The sequence below is a fragment of the Lagopus leucura genome, unplaced genomic scaffold (assembly GCF_019238085.1).
Source record: "Lagopus leucura isolate 7727_CA_CO unplaced genomic scaffold, USGS_WTPT01 Super-Scaffold_650, whole genome shotgun sequence".
Classification (NCBI taxonomy): Eukaryota; Metazoa; Chordata; class Aves; order Galliformes; family Phasianidae; genus Lagopus; species Lagopus leucura.
The window spans coordinates 666,521-689,452 of NW_024962253.1; the positions used below are offsets into that span (position 1 = coordinate 666,521).

At 49.2% G+C, this 22,932-nt stretch overlaps 1 protein-coding gene across 2 annotated transcripts in view; it reads right to left on the reverse strand.

The window, feature by feature from the left end:
- CNTFR (ciliary neurotrophic factor receptor) overlaps positions 1–22,932 on the reverse strand; it is a 171,408-nt gene that overhangs the window by 54,615 nt on the left and 93,861 nt on the right. For both annotated transcript variants that reach the window (XM_042862407.1, XM_042862405.1), the window contains one exon: positions 13,970–14,048. In XM_042862407.1, the coding sequence (XP_042718341.1) occupies positions 13,970–14,048 (79 nt within the window). The remainder of the gene's footprint in view (positions 1–13,969; positions 14,049–22,932) is intronic.

The window sequence follows — 22,932 nt, forward strand, 5'->3', positions numbered from 1 at the left end:
TTCTATGGTTCTATTACTCAAAAATATGATGTCCTGTGCCTGAGAATGCCCAGGAGAAATGCTAACACTTCTTTCTACACCCATAAACACCCAGAGGTGAGACCCCAGGATGTGTTTCTAACCAATGGAGGGATTTCTTCCCCCTGCATCAGCCCCATGATTCAGTTTCCTCTTGAACTGAGGAACTGACATTATCACCATCCCTGGAGGTGTTCAAGAAATGTGGAGATGTAGCTCTGAAGGACATGATTAGTGAACATGGTGGGAGTGGGCTGACAGTTGGACTAGATAACCATCTTCTTCAATCTTAAAGATTCCGTGATTCTATGCTGCCAGCACAGGAAGCACACATGAGGAAGTAAAGACACAATGGGAAGCGTTTTCCCAACTCTCTTCCTATTTTTTCATCAGTCATTTCTCCGAGCAACACTTGTACTCCTGTAGCCTAGATTATTTCAAAGCAATATTAATAATAAAGCAACAATCTACTCTGCCCACGAGGGGCTGTATTAACAATTAAGCCAAGGTCTCAGGATCTTCTTGTGTAATAAGAAGATATTACATTTGTATTTCATGCCTTTCACTCCAAAGGGTGCTCAAGCAAAGCCAAGCCTGGAAGTGATGAGCAGTGCTGAGCCATGCACAACTGGGAAGCTGCATCCTGACAGACATATGAAGCATCTTCTGGGTGCAGCCAGATACTAGACCCATAGCCTGCCAGAAAGAGCTATGCGGACATGAGAGAGATAAAGGGAGACTGCAAGTGCCAGCTGCTTTGCAGCCAGCAGGTAGAGAATTTACAGGTTGACTCATGCAGAGGTGCAAACATAACATTTCAATCATCTTTTCAAAAAAAGGGGGGGGAAAAGCCAAAATACTCCCCATTACACCGATAAGCATTTCAAAGCAGACCCAGCAGCTGACTGGTGGCAGAGACCCGCATCCATCGCACAGAGCCCAAGCAGCTGAGCATGATTTCTCTTTGATGCTAATTGCTTCTCCACTTCTGGAAGAACCTGCTGTCTGAGCAGCCTTTCCTCTCCTCTGCTCACCACTGTTCCCTCTCTGTACAGACATTACTACAGCCCCTCAGACTAATCCCTTTGAAGGGAAACCTGTTGCTGCTCTCAGGATGTTCCTCCTGACCTCCAGTTAGTGATGCTGCAGCTTCACAGAGGTCTCTGTTTGCAGGGTTTTTTATTCCCTTTATTGTTGTTATTTCTGCTTTTTTATATAGATATATTTGTATGTGTGTGGTTGGTTTTCTGGTTTGTTTTTTTTTAGCTTCTTTCTGTTTTCCCCCTTCTGTGTTTGGGATGATGAGAAAGCATTAGTTCGGCTGCAGATATTTGCTCTATGTGACTTCAGTGAACTGCTCCTTTTTTCCCTACATTTCAACACTTAGAAGCATCAAGTGTCAAGCAAAACAAATACCAAAATGCCAACATGATCAGTGAGTGAAACAAAAGCACATGTCCAGATCTCCGGAGAGCTCCTTGAAGTGGTGAAAGACTTTAGGGAAGCATTTTCTGCAAGGGTATACACCAGCTCCAGGAGGAAGAGTGCAGCCCTTATCTGATGGCACTCCTGAATTACAGCCACCATTAGTACAAGAGATACTTGAATTCTGGATTTTCTACAAAACGTTTTGAATTCAGGTTCTGAAGCATTTTAAGGGCTCGAGAAAATATCCTTGGCTCCCAGTCAGCAAAGCACTTAGGCGAGCTCTTAACTTTCAGCATGTGTTTAAGTACCTTGCTGACTTGGGGCTTTTAACCCCAGCGAAAAGAAAGCAAGCAGGGGAGAAAAGCCAAAGGAAAAGTTCGTGTCTGCGTGTGGAAATCTCCAGACAAGCCGAAAAAATACGGGAATCTCTTCTGGAAAGTAAGAAAACAAATAATAATGATGACATGCTTTCAAATTAAACACTAGGGGAAGCTTTCTGAGTGGAAAAGGACTCCTAGAACAAATGGAGCGTTTCGCCGTAGCCTAGCGCTGACTTTGCATGCTTCTTCAGCACGCCGAAATTATTTATTGCTTAAAAAAATAGTTTGGAAGAGGGAGGGGGAAGCTAAACGTAATGGGGGAGAGGAAAATGTTGGCTGGAGCAGTGAAAAAACATCTCTGAAATGAGTCGGCTGTGGGAGGCTGCTGTCAGGGGAAGGGGAAAGGAGGGAAGAGGCAACGGGCAGTGATGGAAGAGCCCTGAGCAGGAGCTGTGTGCATCCCTGCTGCTCGGGCTCCTGGGGAGGGAGGATCTGAGAGAGCCCAAAAGGAGAGAAAGGGCACAGGGAGGCAGCGACTCTGCCTTCAATCAATGCAAATCTATGCGTGCGCAGTCAGAAAGTGGCTTTTTCCCTACCTCATGCTGGAGGCCATGAATAGAAAACAATCTTTTCAACTCTGCCGGTCACCCCCCCTTCTCTATCGGTCACAGCGGCACTGGGCTCTACGCCTGTTTATTTTCTAAAGCAAAGCAAAAACAGGCCGGGAGCTGGGGCTGGCTGCAGCCCACACAGGACGGTGGGGCTGGAGGGATGCGCTCAAAGCACTGACAGCACCCATCAGCCCTGGGGATGCTACGGGGAGGTTTGGGATAAGGCTGAGGTGCAGCTTTGGTGCAAAAGCATCAACTTCCAAAAAGTCTCCAAAGTGGAAAAAAAAAAAGAAAAAAGAAAAAAAAAAAGCACCAATGAACCCCAGAAAGCTTGGGTTCCTTCAGAGTGAAACCCAATGGGCTTTGCGCCTTTTAAACAGACTGTTATGTTGTAGAAGGGCTTTACAACCCTTCTGTGCAGAAGAGGTGTCACAGAATCACAGAATCACAGAATCACCCGGGTTGGAAGGGACCCCAAGGATCATGTAGTTCCAACCCCCCTGCCTAGCAGGGCCACCAAACATACACATTCAGATCAGGTTGCCCAGGACCCCGTCCAACCTGGTCAAATTAAATTGTGTCAATTAAAACCATTTTTGAAAAATACCAAAAAGATACACTGCAGCCTCTTTCCACCTCTGTTTTTCTCCCCTTTTTCTTCTGATGAAGAAATATGGATTTATGAAACATGAGGATGCTGACAGGACTTCATTTTCCAGTGGAAAACGATTCCCTGGAGGATCTCCTCAGCAGCTCTGGGACGTGCAGCAGCAGACAGAGCTCCAGAGGGCTCTGCTGCCAGAGGCTCTTCCCCACTGCTCAGGCAGCAGACCCATGGGACGGGCAGGCAGCGAGAGGTGCCTTAGTGAGTTGACAATTCAGAGAGGAAACAAACAGAGGCAGTGTCTTACAAATGGGAGCCCAAGTCCTGAAATGAAATGAAGCGACTGGCCCAAGTGTGTTTTCCTTCTCTCCCATGGCCCTGTGGCACCTGGCACATCAGGCTGCCCAGCTCCAGCTGTGCAAGAGACAGAGGAATTCAGTCCAAACCTGTCCCCAACATCATGCACCTGCTGATCTGCAACACAAAGTGCCACACAACACATTCACAAAATCATAGAATCTTAGGGGTTGAAAAGGTCCTCTGGAGATCAAGTCCAAAGTCCTGCTAAAGCAGGTACCCTACAGAGAGGTGCAGAGGAGTGTCCAGGTGGGCACTGAGCATCTGCAGAGAAGATGACCACAATCTCTCTGCACAGCCTGTTCCTGAGCTCTGTCATCCTCACAGTAAAGAAGCTCTCTCTCGTGTTCACATGGAACTTCCTATGTTCCTATGCTCAAAATTCTGCCATATGTGCCTTCTTTCTTTTCTCTCACTGTATGGTCCTCACATTGAAGCTGTGATTTAGGGCAGGATAAACACTGGGACAGCATTAAATCCACCACCTGAATCCTGAAATATTCCTCCAGGGTCTGCATCTGAATGTCCTACTTGTGGATTGATAGGATGCCCACACCCATCTCTCCAGGGCTGCCGAGAATGTAATTGCAAAAGTAAGGAGATAATAGTAAATGCAGGAATGCAAGTTTGGGAGAACACTGACCAGCAGCATGAAAATGGCTGCGGTGATTGTACTGCTACACTTTGCTGCTTCCCTGAGCCGCAGCTCCCTTCTCTGCTGCTGGAAGTGAAGTGTGATCAATGCTAATTAATTAAGGGCCAGAATCCACCAACCATGGTCACGCTGAGTTCAGCGCTGTTCCTTGAATACTCAGGGCTCACACTCCAGCAAAGTAAGGAGGCAAAGATCAACCTCCAGCAATACGGGTAGAGAACAGCAGAAATTCAGTCTGCAAGTTGGGAGGACACACAGCAGTGACCCTTTGCACTCAGGGCTGAGAGCTGGAGGAGCTGCCAGCGTGAGGCAGATCTGATGTGCCCCAGCAAAGCAGTGCTTACATGGTGGGAAGGGCAGTAAGTCAGCCTAGAAATGTCAGTGGTGTCAACCAATGGCTGGGTATTAAGAAAAAGTTCTTCACTTTGCCAAGGTGAAGTGTGTGGGAGGCACTGGAACAGACCAGCCAGGCCAGCAGCCGCAACCCTGAGCTCAAGGAGAATGACCTCAGACATAGGGTTTGAATTTGGGGTGGTCCTTTGTGGAGCCAGGTGATCCTTGTGGATCCCTTCCACAACTCAGAATATTCCGTGATTCTGTGCACAATGAAGCAGGCAGAACCAGTATACCAACCGAGACCAAATATCTTCCACCAGGACATCTTTTCTCTTGCCAGTCAAAGGGCTGTGCTCTGCAGTGCTGGGAGAGGGACAGGTGCTAGAAAGCAAAGCTGGCAGAGACAATACCCTAGAGACAGCTATGACATAAAGGCATGTGGGTGGTTGGAACTAGACGATTTCAAGGTTTCTTCCAACCCAAGCCATTCTAAGTACCAGTAACATGAACGGAATCCCATTGGAGCACAAGGGGTGTGGTGAGTCACTAGCATCAAGCCTGCCCAAAGCTGTTTCTGGACTTCTTTCCCCAAGGCCTGCATGATGCTTTATGAACTTGGAAACACCAGTGGGGACCCAAGCTCCCAGGTCTTCCACTATCCTTTCCCTACACCACAAAGCAACACCTTCACTGAAAGCAAAAGGAGACAGGCACACCAGTCACCCTGTGCCCTTTGCCATGATGGTAAAATTAATTTTCAGATCTACTGGGCACCGCAGGCAGAACGTGGTCACATCATGCCTTGCTGTGTGCCTCCATCCACCCCAAAGAGCAGCCACAATGATGAGCTCAGCAGCCTCTTTCCTCTCCTAGCTACGCTGTTGCATTTTCCTGCTTCCCAAGCCTTCCCAGTTCTCCCAGCAGCTGGCATGGGTTGTGGCAGCTCTCCTGCTCTCAATGCCGGACAGGAGTAGAGACTTCCCATGGGAAATTGAGAGGTGGGAGTAGACAGACAGATGTCAACTTTGGGATTTGACACACTTGCTCCTACGTGCCTTGGTTTCTCCCCAGCAACGCACGCACTCAGCTGGAGCAACCACAGCTCAGGCACAGCACCAGCACGGCAGGGCCCAACTTGCTGGGGTTCACGGCTTGCCTGGGGCTGGAAGCTCTCTGTGATTCATCCCAAGAAGTCCAGTGTTCACATCCCCTGGGGACTGCTCCGTGCTGTCCTTCCTGTGACTTTGAGAGCATGGATGGAGCACGGCGCTCGTCTGAATGGGCATGGGAGCACCAGGATGGCCACTGCAGAGACCCCGTGCATTGCCTGCACATGTATGCTCCTGTCTTTCTCCAATGCAGAAGCACTCTGCAGCATAGCAAAGCACCCTTGGGCTCTCAGCCTTGCAGGTCAGTGTTTTTCAGTTTGGGTGCTGCAGACCTCTGGCTGCTCTGTAACACTTCAGAAAACAAAAAGAGAAGAGAAGAACTTGTATGGATAGTTTGTATCAGCTAATAGGGATGGGCGCTGGGGAAAACACTCCAGGCTTTGCAAACTAAAAAAGCTAGGAAGGGTACATCATGGTGTGCTGAACCTGGGATGAAGGACAGCACATAGCTCTGCTGGCACCATACAGCAAGGCTCTGCCCCATCCACAGGGATTTTTGCACCGTGGGTGGATGCATCCTGCCTGGGGCCAAGAACTAATCCTGCACACTAGTGTATGCAGTAGTGCAAGGAAAAGGCTCCAGGCTCCTCAGCTTCAATTAGCACCTGGTGGCACCTAAGCCTAAGTAACAATCTTCAGAAAATCCTAACCAAGAGATCAATGGTCTGTACATTGGGTAATACTGCAGTAACCCCTCCTGCCTCCATCACTGTGGATTGCTTTGCAGTCTCACTTCACTTCTCCACCTGATTGGCCTTGCTAGAGCACTCATTACAAGGTGACATGCATTGCTTTTCCTCTCAGTAACAAGCCTGCCACAGACTCTGCTCAATCCTTCTTCTTTTCCTTTTAATATGCCACAATTATATTGGCTTCTCTGCATGGATCCACTCCATTTAGTGATGCCCAACACTGCTTATCCTGAAAGATGCTTTTTTCAGACACAGAACAGACTGCACATCTTGCAAGTAGCACTTCTGCTCCTTCTGTACATGTTGTGCACAGCATCTGCTCTCCTGAGCACATTTTGAGATGCCTTCACCCTGCTTCTACCCTAGCAACACCCTTTTCTCAGAAAGCAGAGAGAAGGATGCCTGGTCTCAGTTTCTCTGCAACTGTGCTCTTATTATCCACAGCTTTGCTTGGACACTGCTGCCTTCCCCTTTGCTAGAGCCTTGCAAGCACTGCCCAGTGCCACAGTGCTTTGCTCCTTCATCCTGACCTGAGATGGCTTTGCAATGCCGGGGCAACCTGCAACCCAGCACTCCAGATTCTGGGAACCCTCAAAAAGGGAGAAACACAGAGTGTCCCAGTGCTGGTGGGAGCAGGCTGTGCTGGCAGTGCAAGGTGCTGACTTCTGGGGTGGCCGTGTGCAACTTCCAAGGGGAGACCTTACCTAGCTTTTGCAGGCTGGCTCAAGCCAAATCCCCAACATGCTTGGTTTCCACTTCAACTTCACAGCTTTACAAGATCCTTCACTTCTGGTGGCCTTCATCAACGTAACAAGCATAAAAACAACAGGTATAACCCTTGGATGAGGCTGCTTCCTCCCTCATCAAAAAGAGATTAGTGTAGAGTTCATGGAAAGAACAGTTCCCAGCACAGAATGCCATCTGTGGGCAGACCCTTGGTGTCCTGTGTGGCTGCTCATGCTTTCAGAGGATCCTGGCAACCTGGGGAACTCCTAGGGCTTTTTTCCTCAGGTGGAAACACCTTACTCAGAGCTTCTATAGGAGCTGAGTGGGTTGCAAACCCCAGTTCCTCTCTGTCAGCACTTTCCAATACGTCTAATGAAGTCCGAGAGGTTACTGAGACACAATTTTCCTTGCCGCTGCCTGAACTAGTGAGTCCTGGCAGACTGTGATCCTCCTAACATCTTCTTTCTCTCATCACTGTAGTGGATGATCTTCCCCTGTTCTTTGAGTCTGCAGATTTACTTCTTCAAAACCTGCCAGATCCAAACTTCTTTTTTTTTAATCTATAGCTTTGTGATTCACTTCAATACACCAGCTGATGGAGGCGTTCATACGTTTGTTAGTGTTACTTATTTCTAAGATTTGAATTGTCCAGAAAGATGGTGGATTCCCCATCCCTGCAGATGCTCAAGGTCAGGCTGGAAGGGCTCTGAGCACCTGATGGAGCTGTGGGTGTCCTTGCTCACTGCAGGGGAGTTGGACCAGGTGACTTTTAAAGGTCTTTTTCATAGCAAACAATTCTGTGATATCCTTCCCATGTTCTCAGCCCAGGAACTGATCCTTGCTTTGCTCCAGAACCTCATCTCTACCTTAGGAGCATCCCTCTTTCTGTACATGAGAGCATTCTGCACAATGGAATGCTCACCTTGCACAGAGCTGCAGCTATTTTCTAAGTGCACCCCCTGTGTAAAGCACAGCAAGCTCACAGCTCCTTGCCCAACAGACAGGGAGTGCAGCCGTAGTCCCAAGCACAACCCAGCTGGAGAAGCCACATCGCTGCGTGCATGCAAAACTAACAGGCAGCAAATGGAACGGTTTCCCTGGATATCTCATGTCCTAGTGGGAGGAGCGAGGCTTCTGCTCCCAGCAGGGCTATCCCACAGCATGAGCCACGCTGCCAAGATGACCAGCTTGGGATCTGCAGGGCCACTGGGCAGGGCTGAGAGGCAGCAGGCAAGGAAACACAGGCACTAAAAATAGGCTGTCTGCGGTAGGGGATGACTGCATTTATTAGCAAGCCCGTGCCCCGGCTGACCACAAGGTCAGCTTCCAAGAGCTTGGCCATAATTCAATCCATGTCTGGGCAGGAAGTCTACTTCAGCTCAGAGGGATGTCCAGTAATAGAAAGAGATGTTCCAGGAGCTGGGGCTATTTTTGCTGTTTTCTTCTCCTTTGCAAACAGGGTAGTCTTTGTAGGCAGGTAGACAGGAGATGCAGTTGTGCTGCACAAGTAGCCAGGTGTTTTGGGCCAGAGAGAAGGAAGGGAGAAAATGGGGGACAGCTAGAGAAGAAAGGATACAGCATGTGGCTGTGCTTCCTTTTATCAGCCAGACTCACCTTCACAGCAAGGCAAGAAGATCAAGGCAGTGAGGGGACCCCAAGCTTTTATGAGGTACCTTATGTCCTAATGGCATGCAGTGATGTTTAACAGGCTGCAGCTGAAGTGTCTGCCCAGCTAGGAGTGAATCGTTGTCCTTGTTGCTTCCCTGAGGCTGTGTGCTGCCAAAGAAGATGGGGTTGCAGTGGGGAAACTGTCACAGTGATGAATACCTAGGCATGGAGATCATGACTCTTCCTTGCAAAGGCATCCCTATGCTATACCACCTCCACGTTCACCCCCAGCAGTAGGAAAGAAGACAGGAGCATCTCTTTATGTTTGCCCTGGGACTAAGGTCTTTCAGGAACAGAAAATGTGAATATCAATGAAAACTGAAGCTTGCTTAGTCTGAGTACAGGCTGAGCAAACCCTGATAATGTCCTTCCAATGCCAAGATGTGTCCTCTTATTGATCTGGCATGATACCTTGGTTCTAGCTCTTTGAACTCTCCATGAAGCCCATGTGAGCAGCATTTTGGCTTTGAGATGACTTGCAAAGAGTGAAGAATGCAGGGCAGGTAGAGGCTGTGCCAAGCTTTGCTTCCCAACCAGGAGTGCTCTGTAACCAGCTCATGCATTGAGCAAAGCTGACATTTCAGCCAGCTGGATAATGACAGCATCCAGAATTATAACAGGAAAGATTAAAAAAATGTGATTGCTAATGGGGAATTAATTGTTAATGGGGAGTCATCATTGCAGGAGGGTGTTCCCAGCATGGCCATGCAGAGATCTGCTCTTGGCCCACTGCTAATCACTCGCCTTATCAATTATCTTGCAGGCAGTGTAAAGCTGGTGTTGGAAAAGTTCACAGGAAACATGAAGGCTGATGTACAGAGCAGAATGGACAAGTCCATTGTCCACAAGCCCATTTACCATAAGAGCTGTATCTGGAGGACAACAACTCCAAAATGACCTTGCAGGAGGCATCTGGAGATGAAACACCAGAGCAAAACATGGCCTGAGACGCATGGAGATGCCAGGAGGTGGGCAGGTGCAATCACAAAATTATAGAATGACTTGGGTTGGAATCGACCTTAAAGATTACTAGATCTCCAACCCACGGGCAGGTATGCCATGCAAGGCAACAAGAAGGCAGAGCTCACTCAGAGGGAAGCCTGCACCATGGCAGTTTCCTGCTCACACGTGCGTTGTCTTTCTGACCTTGTCTTCCCCACAGCTAACAGTCAGCAGCTGCGTACGGGTGTTTACAGAAATTCCAAAACACTCCATTGCACACACATCTCACCCTGGAGAAAGGATGGGAAACCAAACAAACAACACATGACAGATGTTTGTCATGTCACTTAATGCATGACTGAATGGCACTCTGATAGCGTGATAAAAGCAGAGAATAGACTGCTCCCGCGCTGCTGCTTTAGATCCAGTGCACGCATTTCAGAAAGGATGGCTACAAACACTCAGTATCAGGGAAGACTGACAGGAGCAATAGGGAAAAAGTAAGAATTGAGCTTGAGTAAGAGGATGCTGAGTAGAAGCCCAGACATTGGCCTGGCTGGGGTCTCTAGGTAGCTGTCTGGTGGTAATGGCTATATCTTGAAATCTAGCGGAGAAAAGCACAAGGAGGTTCAAAGGCTGGGTGCTGAGGCTTCCCTTGAATCTGGAGTCTTTGAAAGAGCAAAGAGGTGAGAAAGGGTCTAAAATAATCCCTAACCTCTGTCTTGTACTGGGTTTGTTGCACCTGTGCAGCAGCACACGTCTCATCGATGCAGCCATTTGCTTTGTCAAGAGTGTTGTACAGATCCGTTATTCATAACCATGAATGATACAGAACAGAGCTGTAGGTCACCAGGACCAGCTCAGAGCAGGACTCCAGCACCCAAGAAGCGTGTTGATATGAACACCAGCTGCTGCAGGGAAAAGCAAGAGAAAAGCACAGAGCCATCTGCCCCTTGGCAGGGCAGAGTCCAAGAAGGCAGGCAGGAGGGATGCGTCCCCAGATTCCCTGCCAGCCTTCAGAACCGGTGCACAGTCATCCCATGAATCACACACATAACTATATTCTGCTTCAGATTTTTTTTTTAACAGTGAATAATGGGACAAAATCAAGCCAAAAGAATGGCCGGATGCCTGAGGCTTTGCAAACCCTGTTTCCGAAGTGATCAGAGGAAGCAAAGCTATTTGTCCTGGGGGGCACAGAAGGATCCTAAGATAGTCCAACCTGCTGAGCTGGTAAGTAAAATCAGATGCAAAAGAAACAGCAAGGGATGGAAGAGGGAAGAGGATCACAGCTCCAGCTCTGGAAATTCAGTGATGTGCAGGAATAGGAATACTCCAGCTGCGAACAGGGAGAAAAAAGGGGAATTAAAAATCATCCCAAACTTTTTTTCTCCTGTCCCAGTGCTACTTAAATACTGAAATTCCAAATTATTTTGCTGTAGAAAAATACACCTCTGTTCCCAAACATGCACAAATTGGGTCTCTAGTGGTCCCATATCTCCCTAAAACCTGCCATGTAAGTGCACTATGCATTGTAAAGTGGCTCTGCAAGCCCAGAGGCATTGTCAGCATGCTGTGCTGAATGCTTCTCTCATCAAGGAGCCATGAGACTCCTGCTCCAATAGTACACTGAAAGAGAACATCTTCCTGGATGTCTCCATGGGCTCAGTCCTCCCTGGGTTTAGGACATGGGTAGCATCATATCTGGCAGCATAAGTGCAGAGGCTGTCACAAACAAACCCCTTGGGCCCCACTGGAAGTGCAGTAAGGACTTTCATCCCAGCACTTTAACTGCATGTCATCTGAATCACTATCAGAAAACCAGATGCACGTCTACAAACCAACCATGCACCTGTATGAAAATAACCACCCTTACAGAGAAAAAAAGGCAAAACCCAAAGAAGCAAAGCAACTGGTTTAACCCTGCCAGGCTGATGCTCCAGGGACCTGCATGGGCCAAGTGATCCAGGAACAGAGTTGGTCACATTCTTGTCAGCCAACATAAACATCACATGATGTAAAGGGGAGAAAGGAAGGTATGCACAGTCGACCTGCTCTCAGAGAAGCCAATTTGCATGGCTTTGCTGTGCATTTCAAAGGCTGTTTATCGGCTCAGGCTTTGTCTTAGATGCAATGTGGGCAGCATCTCTAACGAGGCACGTTCGGATGGAGCTCTTGGGAGGCTTTGCAGCAGAACCGATTGCAAACGATTAGTGCTGGGGCTGAAGGGAGCAGGAAAGGAGGGAAACTGATGAAACAAAATCTCTGTCTTTTCCTCGGTTGAGGAAGGATGGGGGCTAATTGCCTGTTACTGGTGAGAAACAGAGGAGATAGTGGCTTCTCCACTCATCAATAAATTAACCCCAGCTTGCGGCGCCTGAAATGCATTAATTTCCAGAGACGTTCATCTCCTTCTCTCCTCTCCCACGTGAAAACATAATTATTGTTTAAACGCGAGTTAATTCAGCAAGGTGAGGATCAATAAAACAGAATTACTCCTCTTTTAAAAGCAGAGAAATCTCAATCTGGAACAGCTGCGTATATAACTCTGGCAAGGCTGACGGATGGGGACAGGGCTCTCTCTGGTCATGGCACCTAAGACCTAAGAGCTGCCTCTTGCATGGATTGCTGCAGCACCACTCATGCAGGTGCAGCATACTGTGTGCAGCACAGCCACCCAGCACGCACCACAGCACTCACAGTGCAGAGTGTCTGCTTCGATAGCAATGGGATGGACAGTGAGCACACCATGCAACCTCCATTCACTCATCAAACCTCACTGAGTAATCCACCCTTGTGTCTCCTGCTTGACACTTACCTTCAGCAATCTACCATGGATACCAAGGAAAGGAACAGTACAAAAGGGGGGGGATCCTGTTGGCTGGTAGCTAGGTAGCCCCCAAGGATTGTGTGCTCAGGCATGGTGGTTATTAACCCATGCTCAGGTAAAGCAAGCATGGTGTGGGCATCACCAAACTGGTTTGCCAGAAGCAAACTTCCCTGGAGCAAGACTGTTCTAGAGAGGGATGGAGGAAGGGTAGTTGATGCACGTCCCCTTAGGTCTATTTCCACCCCAAAAACTTGGGGCTTGGGGAGTCGCATCCAAAAGAAAAGTGCCCTTCACTCCTCCTGCTCCAAGGAGAAGGAGCAAAGATGAGCAGCAGAGGAGTTGACACACAAGCAACCTCACCACTGCTACATCCAATGCTGCTTTTATAGATTCATGTGGCACAATGCAGGACGCTCCAGTAATCACCAGTGCGCACGTGAGAGCCAGAAGCAGGTGGCCAGCCTTGCTGCACAGTGCTCCCGCTTGCTTAACAGCTTGTCACATCCTCCTCGCTCACGTATTCAGTGCTAATGCATCTCTTAAAGTGCTTCATGAGCTATTAAAGTTGAGCGTGCCTCAAGAGCGTGATAAATGGACTCTACACCTGCATCTTCCCCCACTCCATCCAGTCACTGCCATCAATGGGATTCATTCATCTTCCAGCCCCACTTCTCCAGCCTAAGCAGCAAGTGCAGACAGGGGATGAGGGCAGGGGATGAGGGAGGCTGCAGCTATGAGAATGGGGTGAGTTCTGGGCAGGAAAAACAAGCAAACCCACATGCCACCAAATCCCAGCTGCAGGGCTGCACAAAACCACCCATCTGGATTTAGAGCAGGTCAGTAAGGTGCTCCTGCAGGATTCCTCAACCCCACCAACTCCACGAATGCACAGGTATTCTTATCAGAGCTAGCCAGCAAAACTCTGCTCCATAACCCACTGAAAGCAACTGCTGACTGTCAGGAAAACCATGGAGGCTCCCCATTCTGTTCTCTTTTACAGGGCTGCCACAAGTGACTCCATAGAGAAACCCAAACAGTTGCCCAAAAACGTCCTGCTCAGGTCTGGACCCAAGGTGGCATGGGGTCCTCCAGCTCCAAATACCATTAGTGACTCTAAAATATCTTCTCTCCAAAGCCCCACATCCTCTGCTCACCTAGAGAGGCATGAGCTAATGGTGGGCGCAGATGTGAGGTGAGGACAAAATCACCCCAAGGAGATCACAGCACAACGGGGCAGCAGTGATAACCATGGGATTGGGTGTCAGGCACTGGGGTTGTCATGCTCTGCTTCTTCCCAGCCTCCCTTCCTTTCATGGTGTAGAAGAGGAGTAAAAGGGATGGGAAAGGTTGCAGGAGCATCCTGGAACAAGCAGGAGTCTGGGCAGGAGGAAATGCACCAAGAAGGACCAGCAGGTGCTGGTGGGACACAGGATGTCCGAATCCCTAGCACAGGCAGGAGGGGATGCACACATCAAGCAGAGGAGAAAACAATGACATCCAGAAATATAACATCAAGAAAATGCAACAAGCACACCCAGCTTGTGCTAGAAAAGAGGCTAGAGGAGCAGCACCCGCATTTGTTGAGATCCCCCTGGAGATGGGACAAGACTCACCCTGGCTGTGCCTCTGAGCATACACCACCACCACCGCGGCGAGCACCACGCAGCAGGCTGATGGGACAGGATTGGCCATCTGTGGAAGCAAGCACAGACAGAAGCAGTCACGGTTTGCCACAGGAGAGCTTGCAAGCAGTGCACCCAGAGCTGGACCCTGCATGGGAGGAGCAAGGGGATACCATGACAATGGTGAGGTGCTGGAACAGGCTGTACAGAGAGGCTGTGGATGCCCCATGCCTAAAGGTGTTTAAGGCCAGACTGGATGGGGCTCTGGGCATTCTGGTCTAGTATTAAATGGGGAGGTTGGTGGCCCTGCCTGTGGCAGAGGGGTTGGAGATTCATGATCCTTGAGGTCCCTTCCAACCCTGGCCATTCTGTGATTCTGTGCTGCCACGCAGCAAAATTTCAGTCCACAATGGGAGAACTTATAGCAAAAGGAGGTGTTTTGTCAGCATACACTTCATGGTTCCATGGCCTGTGGCACTTTCCAACAGAGCTGCCAACAGACTTAGGTGCCTGCAGGCTACGATACACCTTGCACAACTGCTCTCTTTTTCTCCTCTGCTTTTCAACTTCTCCCCAAGAAGTCAAGCCCTGGGGCTGGGCTCCCTTCAGCATCTGCCTGCAAATGGACTACAAAGAGGCATGTGTAACCCAATCAAGATAAGCAACCTGGAGTTATCTTTTCTTCATAAGAGATGGAGCCATATCCCACCTCTCCATGGCAATGCTCTGTGCTTAGGATATGCAAGATGCAGATGCTGCAGCATTTCTGGGATCAAGAGAAACAGCATGACCCTCCCTGGTCACACGGCAAATAGGGTTGATGCAGGGGACCAGGGCAGGAGGGAGCTGCTGGGGATGGCGGTGCTGCCAGCCTGTCTGCCAGGAGGTGAACAGCATTGCGTGAAAAGCAAATTACACCTTCACAACCGTTTAAACCTCTCTAATCTAAAGCGTCGTACTGGTAACGCGTGGAGGATTGCCTTTTAATCTAGAACATGAGTATAGGCTCGTTAGCCAGATGGCATCCATTTAGACCTAAATAAAGGGGGAGCTGCATCGGCCAGCAAAAGAAAAAAAAAAAAAAACACACAAAAAAACCCAGCAAAACATATTCCCTTACCAACACAGCCCATGCAGGAGCCCAGATGGCTTCGAGTTCGCAGCAGGACATGAGATTTTTGTGGGCTGGATAGGAAAGCAAGCATGGCTGGGCACACAGGTTTTGCAGGGCAGTGGCACCAGCCCAGCTCCAAATGCCTCTCCAGGGCAGCAGATGGGGCACTGAAAATGGGGAGCGCAGAGAAGAGACAGGACATTGCTGCTGGATTGATGGCAATAGGTTTGCACCACGAGGACTGGTGGTGAGAGCAGATCCTCACACACCATGGCACCTGCCCCTGCCCTCCCGGGTCACCGTGAACAAATCACTCTCCCTGTGCCTCAGTTTCCCCGCCTGCAAAGTAGAGATAATGGCCTTTGAAAGCTGGGGTTGAGGAGATTTACCACTAATTACTACATCGTTATCACTCACTGTGCTTCTGTTCTGCTTCTCCTTTCCCCATGCCAGCTTCCCAGTCTGCATCCTGCACTCATCCTCACCACATCCTGTGTGACACTGCTGCCATTCATGTCCCCATCCCAGTGGGGATGCAGCCACCCAAGGCTGCTCACTGCAGCCTCAGTGCCGATGTTATCTCAAGCATCGCACTCCCAATCTCACATCTACTGCTCCTCCTGGGGATCACAGCCTCCCACCCTTCCTGCTCCTCATCTTATCAAGTCATTAAAATAATTGCTGCTGCTTCTTCCTGCCTGCTTGCCTGGCAGTCTCCCCTGAGGCAAGACCCGTGCACAAATGGGTACCACGGGGAAGGGATTCTCAAGAGTGATACTGCTTGGCTTACAAGGGCAGAAGAGAGCAGGGAAATGGCCACGGTCCTCTGGGAGCCCACAGTGCCCAGTGCCAGCACAGAGTTCCCACTGCTCAGCTGTTTTTGCCCCTGAAAATCTCCATTTCATCTCAGAGACAAGCCCTGCAGCCAGGCAGGAATCGGAGCTATTTCAGTGTGAAAAATCTAGAGAGAAAACCAACTTTTCCTCACTCAAATCACAATTTCCCATGCAGCATTTGCTTCGTTTGCCTGTTTTGCCCAAAGCCATTATTATTCTTTTTCCAAACACATAACAAAACCTCCAACATTTCTGCATATGCTTCCAATGCAAATTTCCATTGGCTGCATGTGCTCATCTAATGGTGTTTCTAACAGATGCCTGCACCCTGACAGGCAGCTGCACGGGGCAGCATACAGCAAAGCACCAGTCGTGCTTGAACAGAAGGGACCCTGGGCTGTGTCCCTGTTCCTGCAGGAAACATATGAAAGGTGACAGCAGGGAACCACATTTGTATCACAGCAAACTCAGTGGTGGGGAACTCAATCTTCTGCAGAAAAGCAGTTCGGGCAATATTTGCTTTTGCCCCTGTGGTGAATTATTTCTTGGCAGCAGAGTGGAAAGTAGAGCTCTGATGGTCATTCTTAGAGGCTGTTTCAATGTGGACATGAGCGTGATCCACTCCAGCAGTTCTCATTCTATCCAAATGTGCTTCCAGCGGCGCTTCCCCTGGGTCAGACAGGCTCTTTGTAAGCAAGATGTGGCCAGCATGAAGATGTGAAGACAAGACCCATGCCTGTCCCTGAGCTAGGGTGAGGGGCACAGTGATGAGATGTGAACTGGTGTGGTGTGATGAGGTGGGACTGGCAGCATAAGGATGGGGAGTAGGTATCTAGCCAGAAAACAAGATGCCAACCTCTGCTGCACAGTCCCAGGGTCCTCTTCTTCATTGGCTCAGATCCCTTCCCACCTCCTGTTAATGTGATCCCCAAAGCCATGGAGACACTTGCTGGTTAATGAGGTAGCAACCAGCTATGGCCTGCTGAAAGCTGCTTGGCCATCCTGCGAGCATCTGCCAGAAATGTGCACAAGCAGCCTTGGTTTCCAAACCTCATGACCGCTCGACAGCCTTCTGTCAGGAAATTCCCCCCAGCTCTGCTGTTACAGGACCCAGCTCCCAAGTGGTGATCCAGAAGAGAAAAAACCCCAAAACCTCAATTAACTCATTTCCTCCCTGTATGTCTCCACTGCAGCTCTGCCAAGAGCTGTCCATGGGCTCTGCACTGTGGTGAGCCCACACTACTGACACCAACTGCAGCTGCTGTGGTACACCTGCACCAATGGTAGGCATGAAGCTCTGCTTGCGCTGCACCTGCCCATAACAACACTGCAGAACACCTGCACTACAGATGCTGACTGCTGATGTTACAGCACACCTGTCCTGCAGATGCTGGCTGTAAATGCTATGGTATGCCTGCACTTCAGGTGCTGACTATGGACACCCCAGAACGCCTATATCCTGAGGAGATCTGACAACTTTCTCTGCTGCTGGGACATGATGCTACACCTACATTGCAGACACTGACTGCAAACAGTGCATCTGCACTGGAGATGCAGCAGACAAACTCCTGGGCATCAGATCAACAGGAAAAGGCTGACCACAGCCACCCGTGGTTGCTCAGCCAGCCCTCTGCTCACAGAGCCCATGCTACAGCTGTCCCATGTGAGAGCTGCATGGGACAGAGAGACATCCCTATCACTGGTCCCTTCTCATGATAGCAAAATGGAAAATAGACAACAATACTCTCACTCAGCATCTAACGTGAGAGGTTTATTTGCAGCCCTAAAGCTCTGTTGCTTCACAGTGCCTCATCAGCACTGGACCTTATTTTTTAGCTCAAGAGAAGAGAAGACAAGCTTTAGCATCTCTTAATATGTGTTTCATAAAGCCTTATCGGCAGGGTCAGCCCCGTTACTTGAAAGTGCTCCTTAAATCTAATTTAAGCTCCCACTGTCAAGATGGTGATTAGCACACTGTCCACCCAGACCAAGCGCTGCTGGACCAGTAGAAATTAATTGGCTCCTTGCTCTTGAGAACTCCACCTCTTCCCTGCCTGGAAGAAGGAGAGGTGGATGGAAAATGAAGGGAAGTCTTCCAAAAAAATTTCCATCTGTTTTGTTTGAAGACACACACACCAAGGCAGCCATAGGCTTAGAATCATTAAGGTTGGAAGAGACTACTAGTCCATCTGCTTAAGGGGCTTCTGGCTCTACCACATGAATGCTTGGAAAGCACTGGAAAGCTTGGAGGCACGACATAACCAGGACCTCAGTGAGAATGGCACCCACCAGATCTTCTCACTGTGCTCACAGGGATGGAAGAGGTGGCTCTGCTGGAGCATAACACCAGAACAGCTTTCCAGGAGGCACAGCAGGGAGCTGAGAACATTGAGGGATGTGTGAGCATCCCAGAAACATCACAGGTTGATTGGGGAACTGCCTGCTTGGACTCTGGGACAGGTAATTGCTGGCTTGTGTGGATCACAGACGTGATGGGCAGGGAGCTGTGGACCAGAGATCCCCTAGGACAACCAATCTCAGCCACTGCCCTTGTCTGCAGGGCTGGGAGGATCTCAGCTCCAGGAACAGAGTGGGTACCCTTCCTTTTAAGCCAGCTCTATGCAAAATGACAAAGTGAGTTCCACCACATTAAAACTGCGGACAACACCCTGATGCTGAGAAGGGGACAGTAGGTGCTACAACCTGCCCTTCTCCAAGGACAGGAAGGGGACCATCCTTGCAGCATGGCTCTCTGCCAGGTGTGTCCTACCTTCTTAAGCATCACCCAAGCTCATTACTGGGATCATCTTCAGCAGCCCTGTTTATGAACAGCCCTTGGCTCCACAGCCATTGTTCTGGCCTAACGCACGGGCAGCTGCCTGCTGCCGTCTGTCCCCTCTTCCTGCCTCACAGAGGGACATTTCCTGCAGCTCGTACCTGTTCTCACCACTGCCACCAAATGAACCAGCCTATCTGCAAGCGAAGGGCAGCGGTCCAAGCCCAGCCATCTGTTCCAGCAGTGATAAAAGGCAACACAAAGCTTGGCATACTAATAAGCGACGCGTGTCTTCGAAATCGGTTCTGGGAGAAAGCATGGGAGGGCAGGAGGAGGCTGAATCTTCACAGGCATGGATTGCAGAGAAACATCACCCCTGAGCCTGTTCTTCACCACCCCAACACATACAGGGCATGAAGCTATGGTGAGCATGTAGACATGAGCCCGAATCCTTTCTCCTCCATACTGATGCAGTGAGATACAAAAACAAATGGCTTTTTTTTTTTTTTTTTGGTCACTGTTGTGTGTTCACCCCTTTTTAATCAACTTTCTCCCACAGTGAGCACTTCCTGGCTCCCCGCAGAGACATGCTGCAGGAATCAATCAACAGCTGGCTTCTATGAAAGAAGTGCACAGCTTTTCTGGAGCCTCTGTTTGAGTGGGGCCTTGGGTTGTAACCTTCCAAAGATGCTTCCTCTTCACATCAATGGGAGATGCACTGATGAGAGATGGGAGATGATTGAGGATCCCACGTTTCCCAGTGCCCCTCCTAGGAAGGTGGGGAAATCACCATGACCATTGTGTTTGGTGGAAGGTCCTGCTCCTTCCGCCTCTCCAGGAACACACTCTTAGTGCTGTGCATGAACTTTCAGTATTCAGGCATGAAAACAGAAAAATAACGATGATGGGGAAAGAAAAAAGACAAAAACAGAACCCTAGAACACGTCTCTAAGTACAAAGCTCCAGACTTTTTACAAGTCCCTGCTGCTGCAGTCTGGGTTCAGTTTGTGATTTCCAGTCAATGCTTGCAGCATTTCTTATGTTGTTCATAGGGCAGCATTGCCTTTCAATTTCTCCCATGATTTTGCGCAAAACTCAGCTTTTTGCCCTGAGGACAGTCTGTGGCCAAGCTGCTTTATGAACTCACAAACATGCCTTAAAAAGCTCCAGGGCAGAGAAAGACATCACAGCATTAAAGTCCAACACCATGTCACAGTCATACGCTGTCCTAAGCCAAACAGAGAGGAAAGGGAAAAACACAATTAGGGAAGGAGGGGGAAGCCCAGAATGACGTGCTAATATCTTGAATAAAAAATCCTGTTTGTATCTTTGCACTGGCATGGTGGAAAAGCAGAGCTTGGAACAGTCCCAACTGCTGCTGGTTTTGCTTTCTTAGTGCAGGAGGATCAGGCTGTTCCAGTGGGATGCTGGGTGCAAGTGGGGGCTTGGCGTGCTGGTGGCCACTATTCCCCATACATCTTTGCTACTTTGAGGATATCTGTCTAACAGTTGCTGTTTCTTCATCCCAATGGCCACACACTGCCTGCAAATGCCACAGCAGCCCCCAGTTTTTGGACCAAACAAAGCAGTGAGTGAGGGTGAATCTGAGGCATAGGGCTGCCCTGTGATTCCTCAAGGCAGCACTGTAGGGAAGCTCATTTTTCCTTTCAGTGAGAGTCAGGGGGACCCTCTGCTGCCAGCAGCTCTCTGACAGCTGCAGAGATGTGGAAGACAGTGAAGAGACCAGAGACACGCTTGCCCAAGAATACCCTCCCTGGAGAGCAGGAGGAGGAATCAAACCCTTTCCTTTGCACCCACAAGCATCCTTCTTTGCCTGCTATGCTCACAGCATTTCCAACAAGATCTGGGCCTGCCAAGCATTGCTGCACGGGAGCACACACCAATGCTGCACCCCAACAGCAACACCAAAAAGGGCCAGGGGCTGACGCAGCTCACCTGGCCTCAGCGAGTCTTTGAGGGGCTTCCCAACCCCACAGCCCCCCATGACACCTCTAAGTCCTCCGCAGGGTCCCCTGCCTGGGGTCCTGATGCAGCCTCACCTCTGGGAGCGAGTCAAGGATGAGGAGGAAAAAGCAGGGCTGTCCCAAGGCAGCTGTGCTGAAATAAAAGGCACGAAAGCCTCTCACCCCAAACTACAGGAAAATTTAATTATCAAGGACAAAACACCATCTGTTTGTGTGGACTGTGACCTCATGCTGGCCCCTGGCTTTAACAGCTCTCAAATTAGCATGTTTGTTAGGGGGTATTAGCTGTTTGACATCACGGAGGCAGTTCCATGAGGGCAAGGAGGGGGGGACAGGGCAACTGCGCTGCAAACATGTGCCTGAACAGCATGGTGAGCCCAGTAACAGGGCTGGGAGGCAATGGGGACTATAGAGCAGCCTGGAAATGCATGGATCTAGCATGCCCCCAGTGCAAAACCACCCCCGTGCATGAGCAGCACTGGTAAATACAGCTTTGGAACTGAAAATCCCCTCTGGGTTGAGGCAATGAGCTCTAGTGAGCCTCAGATCATGGCACACAGCTGCTGTCAGCTGAGCTGGGCACTGAAACGACAGTCTCTGAGGTCCCTTCTTAAGGTCCCTTCCAACCCAAGCCATTCTATGATTCTATGATTAATTTGTGTTTGGATGATGGCTCAGCTCTCAGTCTCTTTCCAGGTGTGCTGCCAAGAAGAAAAGAGAGAACAAGATGTCTGCAACGAGAGTTTGTAATTGAAAGACAGCAATTAAACAGATATTCAATAATAAGGAAAAAGTGGTTAAAATGAAATTTGTTTCTAGGCCTGCAAGGGAGGGAAGGCACAAATACTGGTTGCAAGCCCAGGAACTGAATCATCTCCCAGTGCCAAACTGAGGTACAGCATCCACACTACTTTCTTATCTACCAACACCAGCAAGGAAAAGATGGTCCGTAGCCTGTCTGCCTATGTGGGAAAAAAAACAACCAAGCTCCACTTTGTGAGACTCCAGCAGATTTTTCCCAAACCCTTCTCCTCCCTACCAGCCCTCCTCTCCCATTCCCAAGTCCAAACCAGCCAGCTCATATCCAGCTGTGCCACTTCCACCTGTCTTAAAACTAGCCATCTGCAGTGCCCCGTGCTCACAACAAACCATCATCAGAAGGTTCACCACCACCACGCATGTGTGTCCGTCCTCAGGCTCCTTCCCAGTGACCACTGCACTGCCTACACCTCTGCAAGCACAGAATCCCCATTAATCGGCTGCATTTTCCTATAGCTCAGTGGGGGGGACTTGAGTAGCTAATCTTCAGCCGCTTCCAGCCTTCTCAGAGAAATCAATCCCTCGGCGAACAGGCGCCAGCGATCTGCATGTGGTATCTGTTGTTCATGTGAGGGTTTGAGAGGATGCTCCAAAAATTATGCTCGAGCCTATGCTTGCAAGCCCTAAACCCGTGGTCAAAACAGGTCAGACTCAGCCTGTTCCCTCCAGCAATTCTATCCCTGATCTGGCCCCAGGAGCCGTCCCCTACCTGCGCTGTGCTTCCAGCAGCCTCCCCAGTGCTTGTGGCCGGACAGATGCCGACCATGTGTGTGCTTTAACTCCGGACCCTTCCTGCAGGCTCCACAGCCTTCCACCAAATAAAAAAAAAAACAACCACTGGTGGCTTCCAGCCCCTTCTAAAACTCTGCCTGGATTCGACCTGCCTGAGCACGGCTTGTTGGTTTGTTTTTTTTAATTAGAAAATATTCATCAGCATTTAAAAATAAAATAAAATAAAATAAAATAATAATAATAATAATAATAATTTCAAGTGTCAACCAGCTGGGGCTGCAAAAGCTGTGGCGTTTTGGCTCCCAACCGAGCACTTTGATAGAAAGGCTCTTTGGAAAACACCATAGAAAATATTTAATTTCTCCCAAGGTCTGCATATGGGGCTCATCACTCGCGCATATTACACAGGAATATTCATGTGTGCTGGCCTCCTGTTACAGGATGACGAGCATTTGCCGGTGCAGTATGCGAAAGAGGCTCCTTTTCTTTTCTTTTCTTTTCTTTTCTTTTCTTTTCTTTTCTTTTCTTTTCTTTTCTTTTCTTTTCTTTTCTTTTCTTTTCTTTTCTTTTCTTTTCTTTTCTTTTCTTTTCTTTTCTTTTCTTTTCTTTTCTTTTCTTTTCTTTTCTTTTCTTTTCTTTTCCTTCCCTTCTCCTTCTCCTTCTCCTTCTCCTTCTCCTTCTCCTTCTCCTTC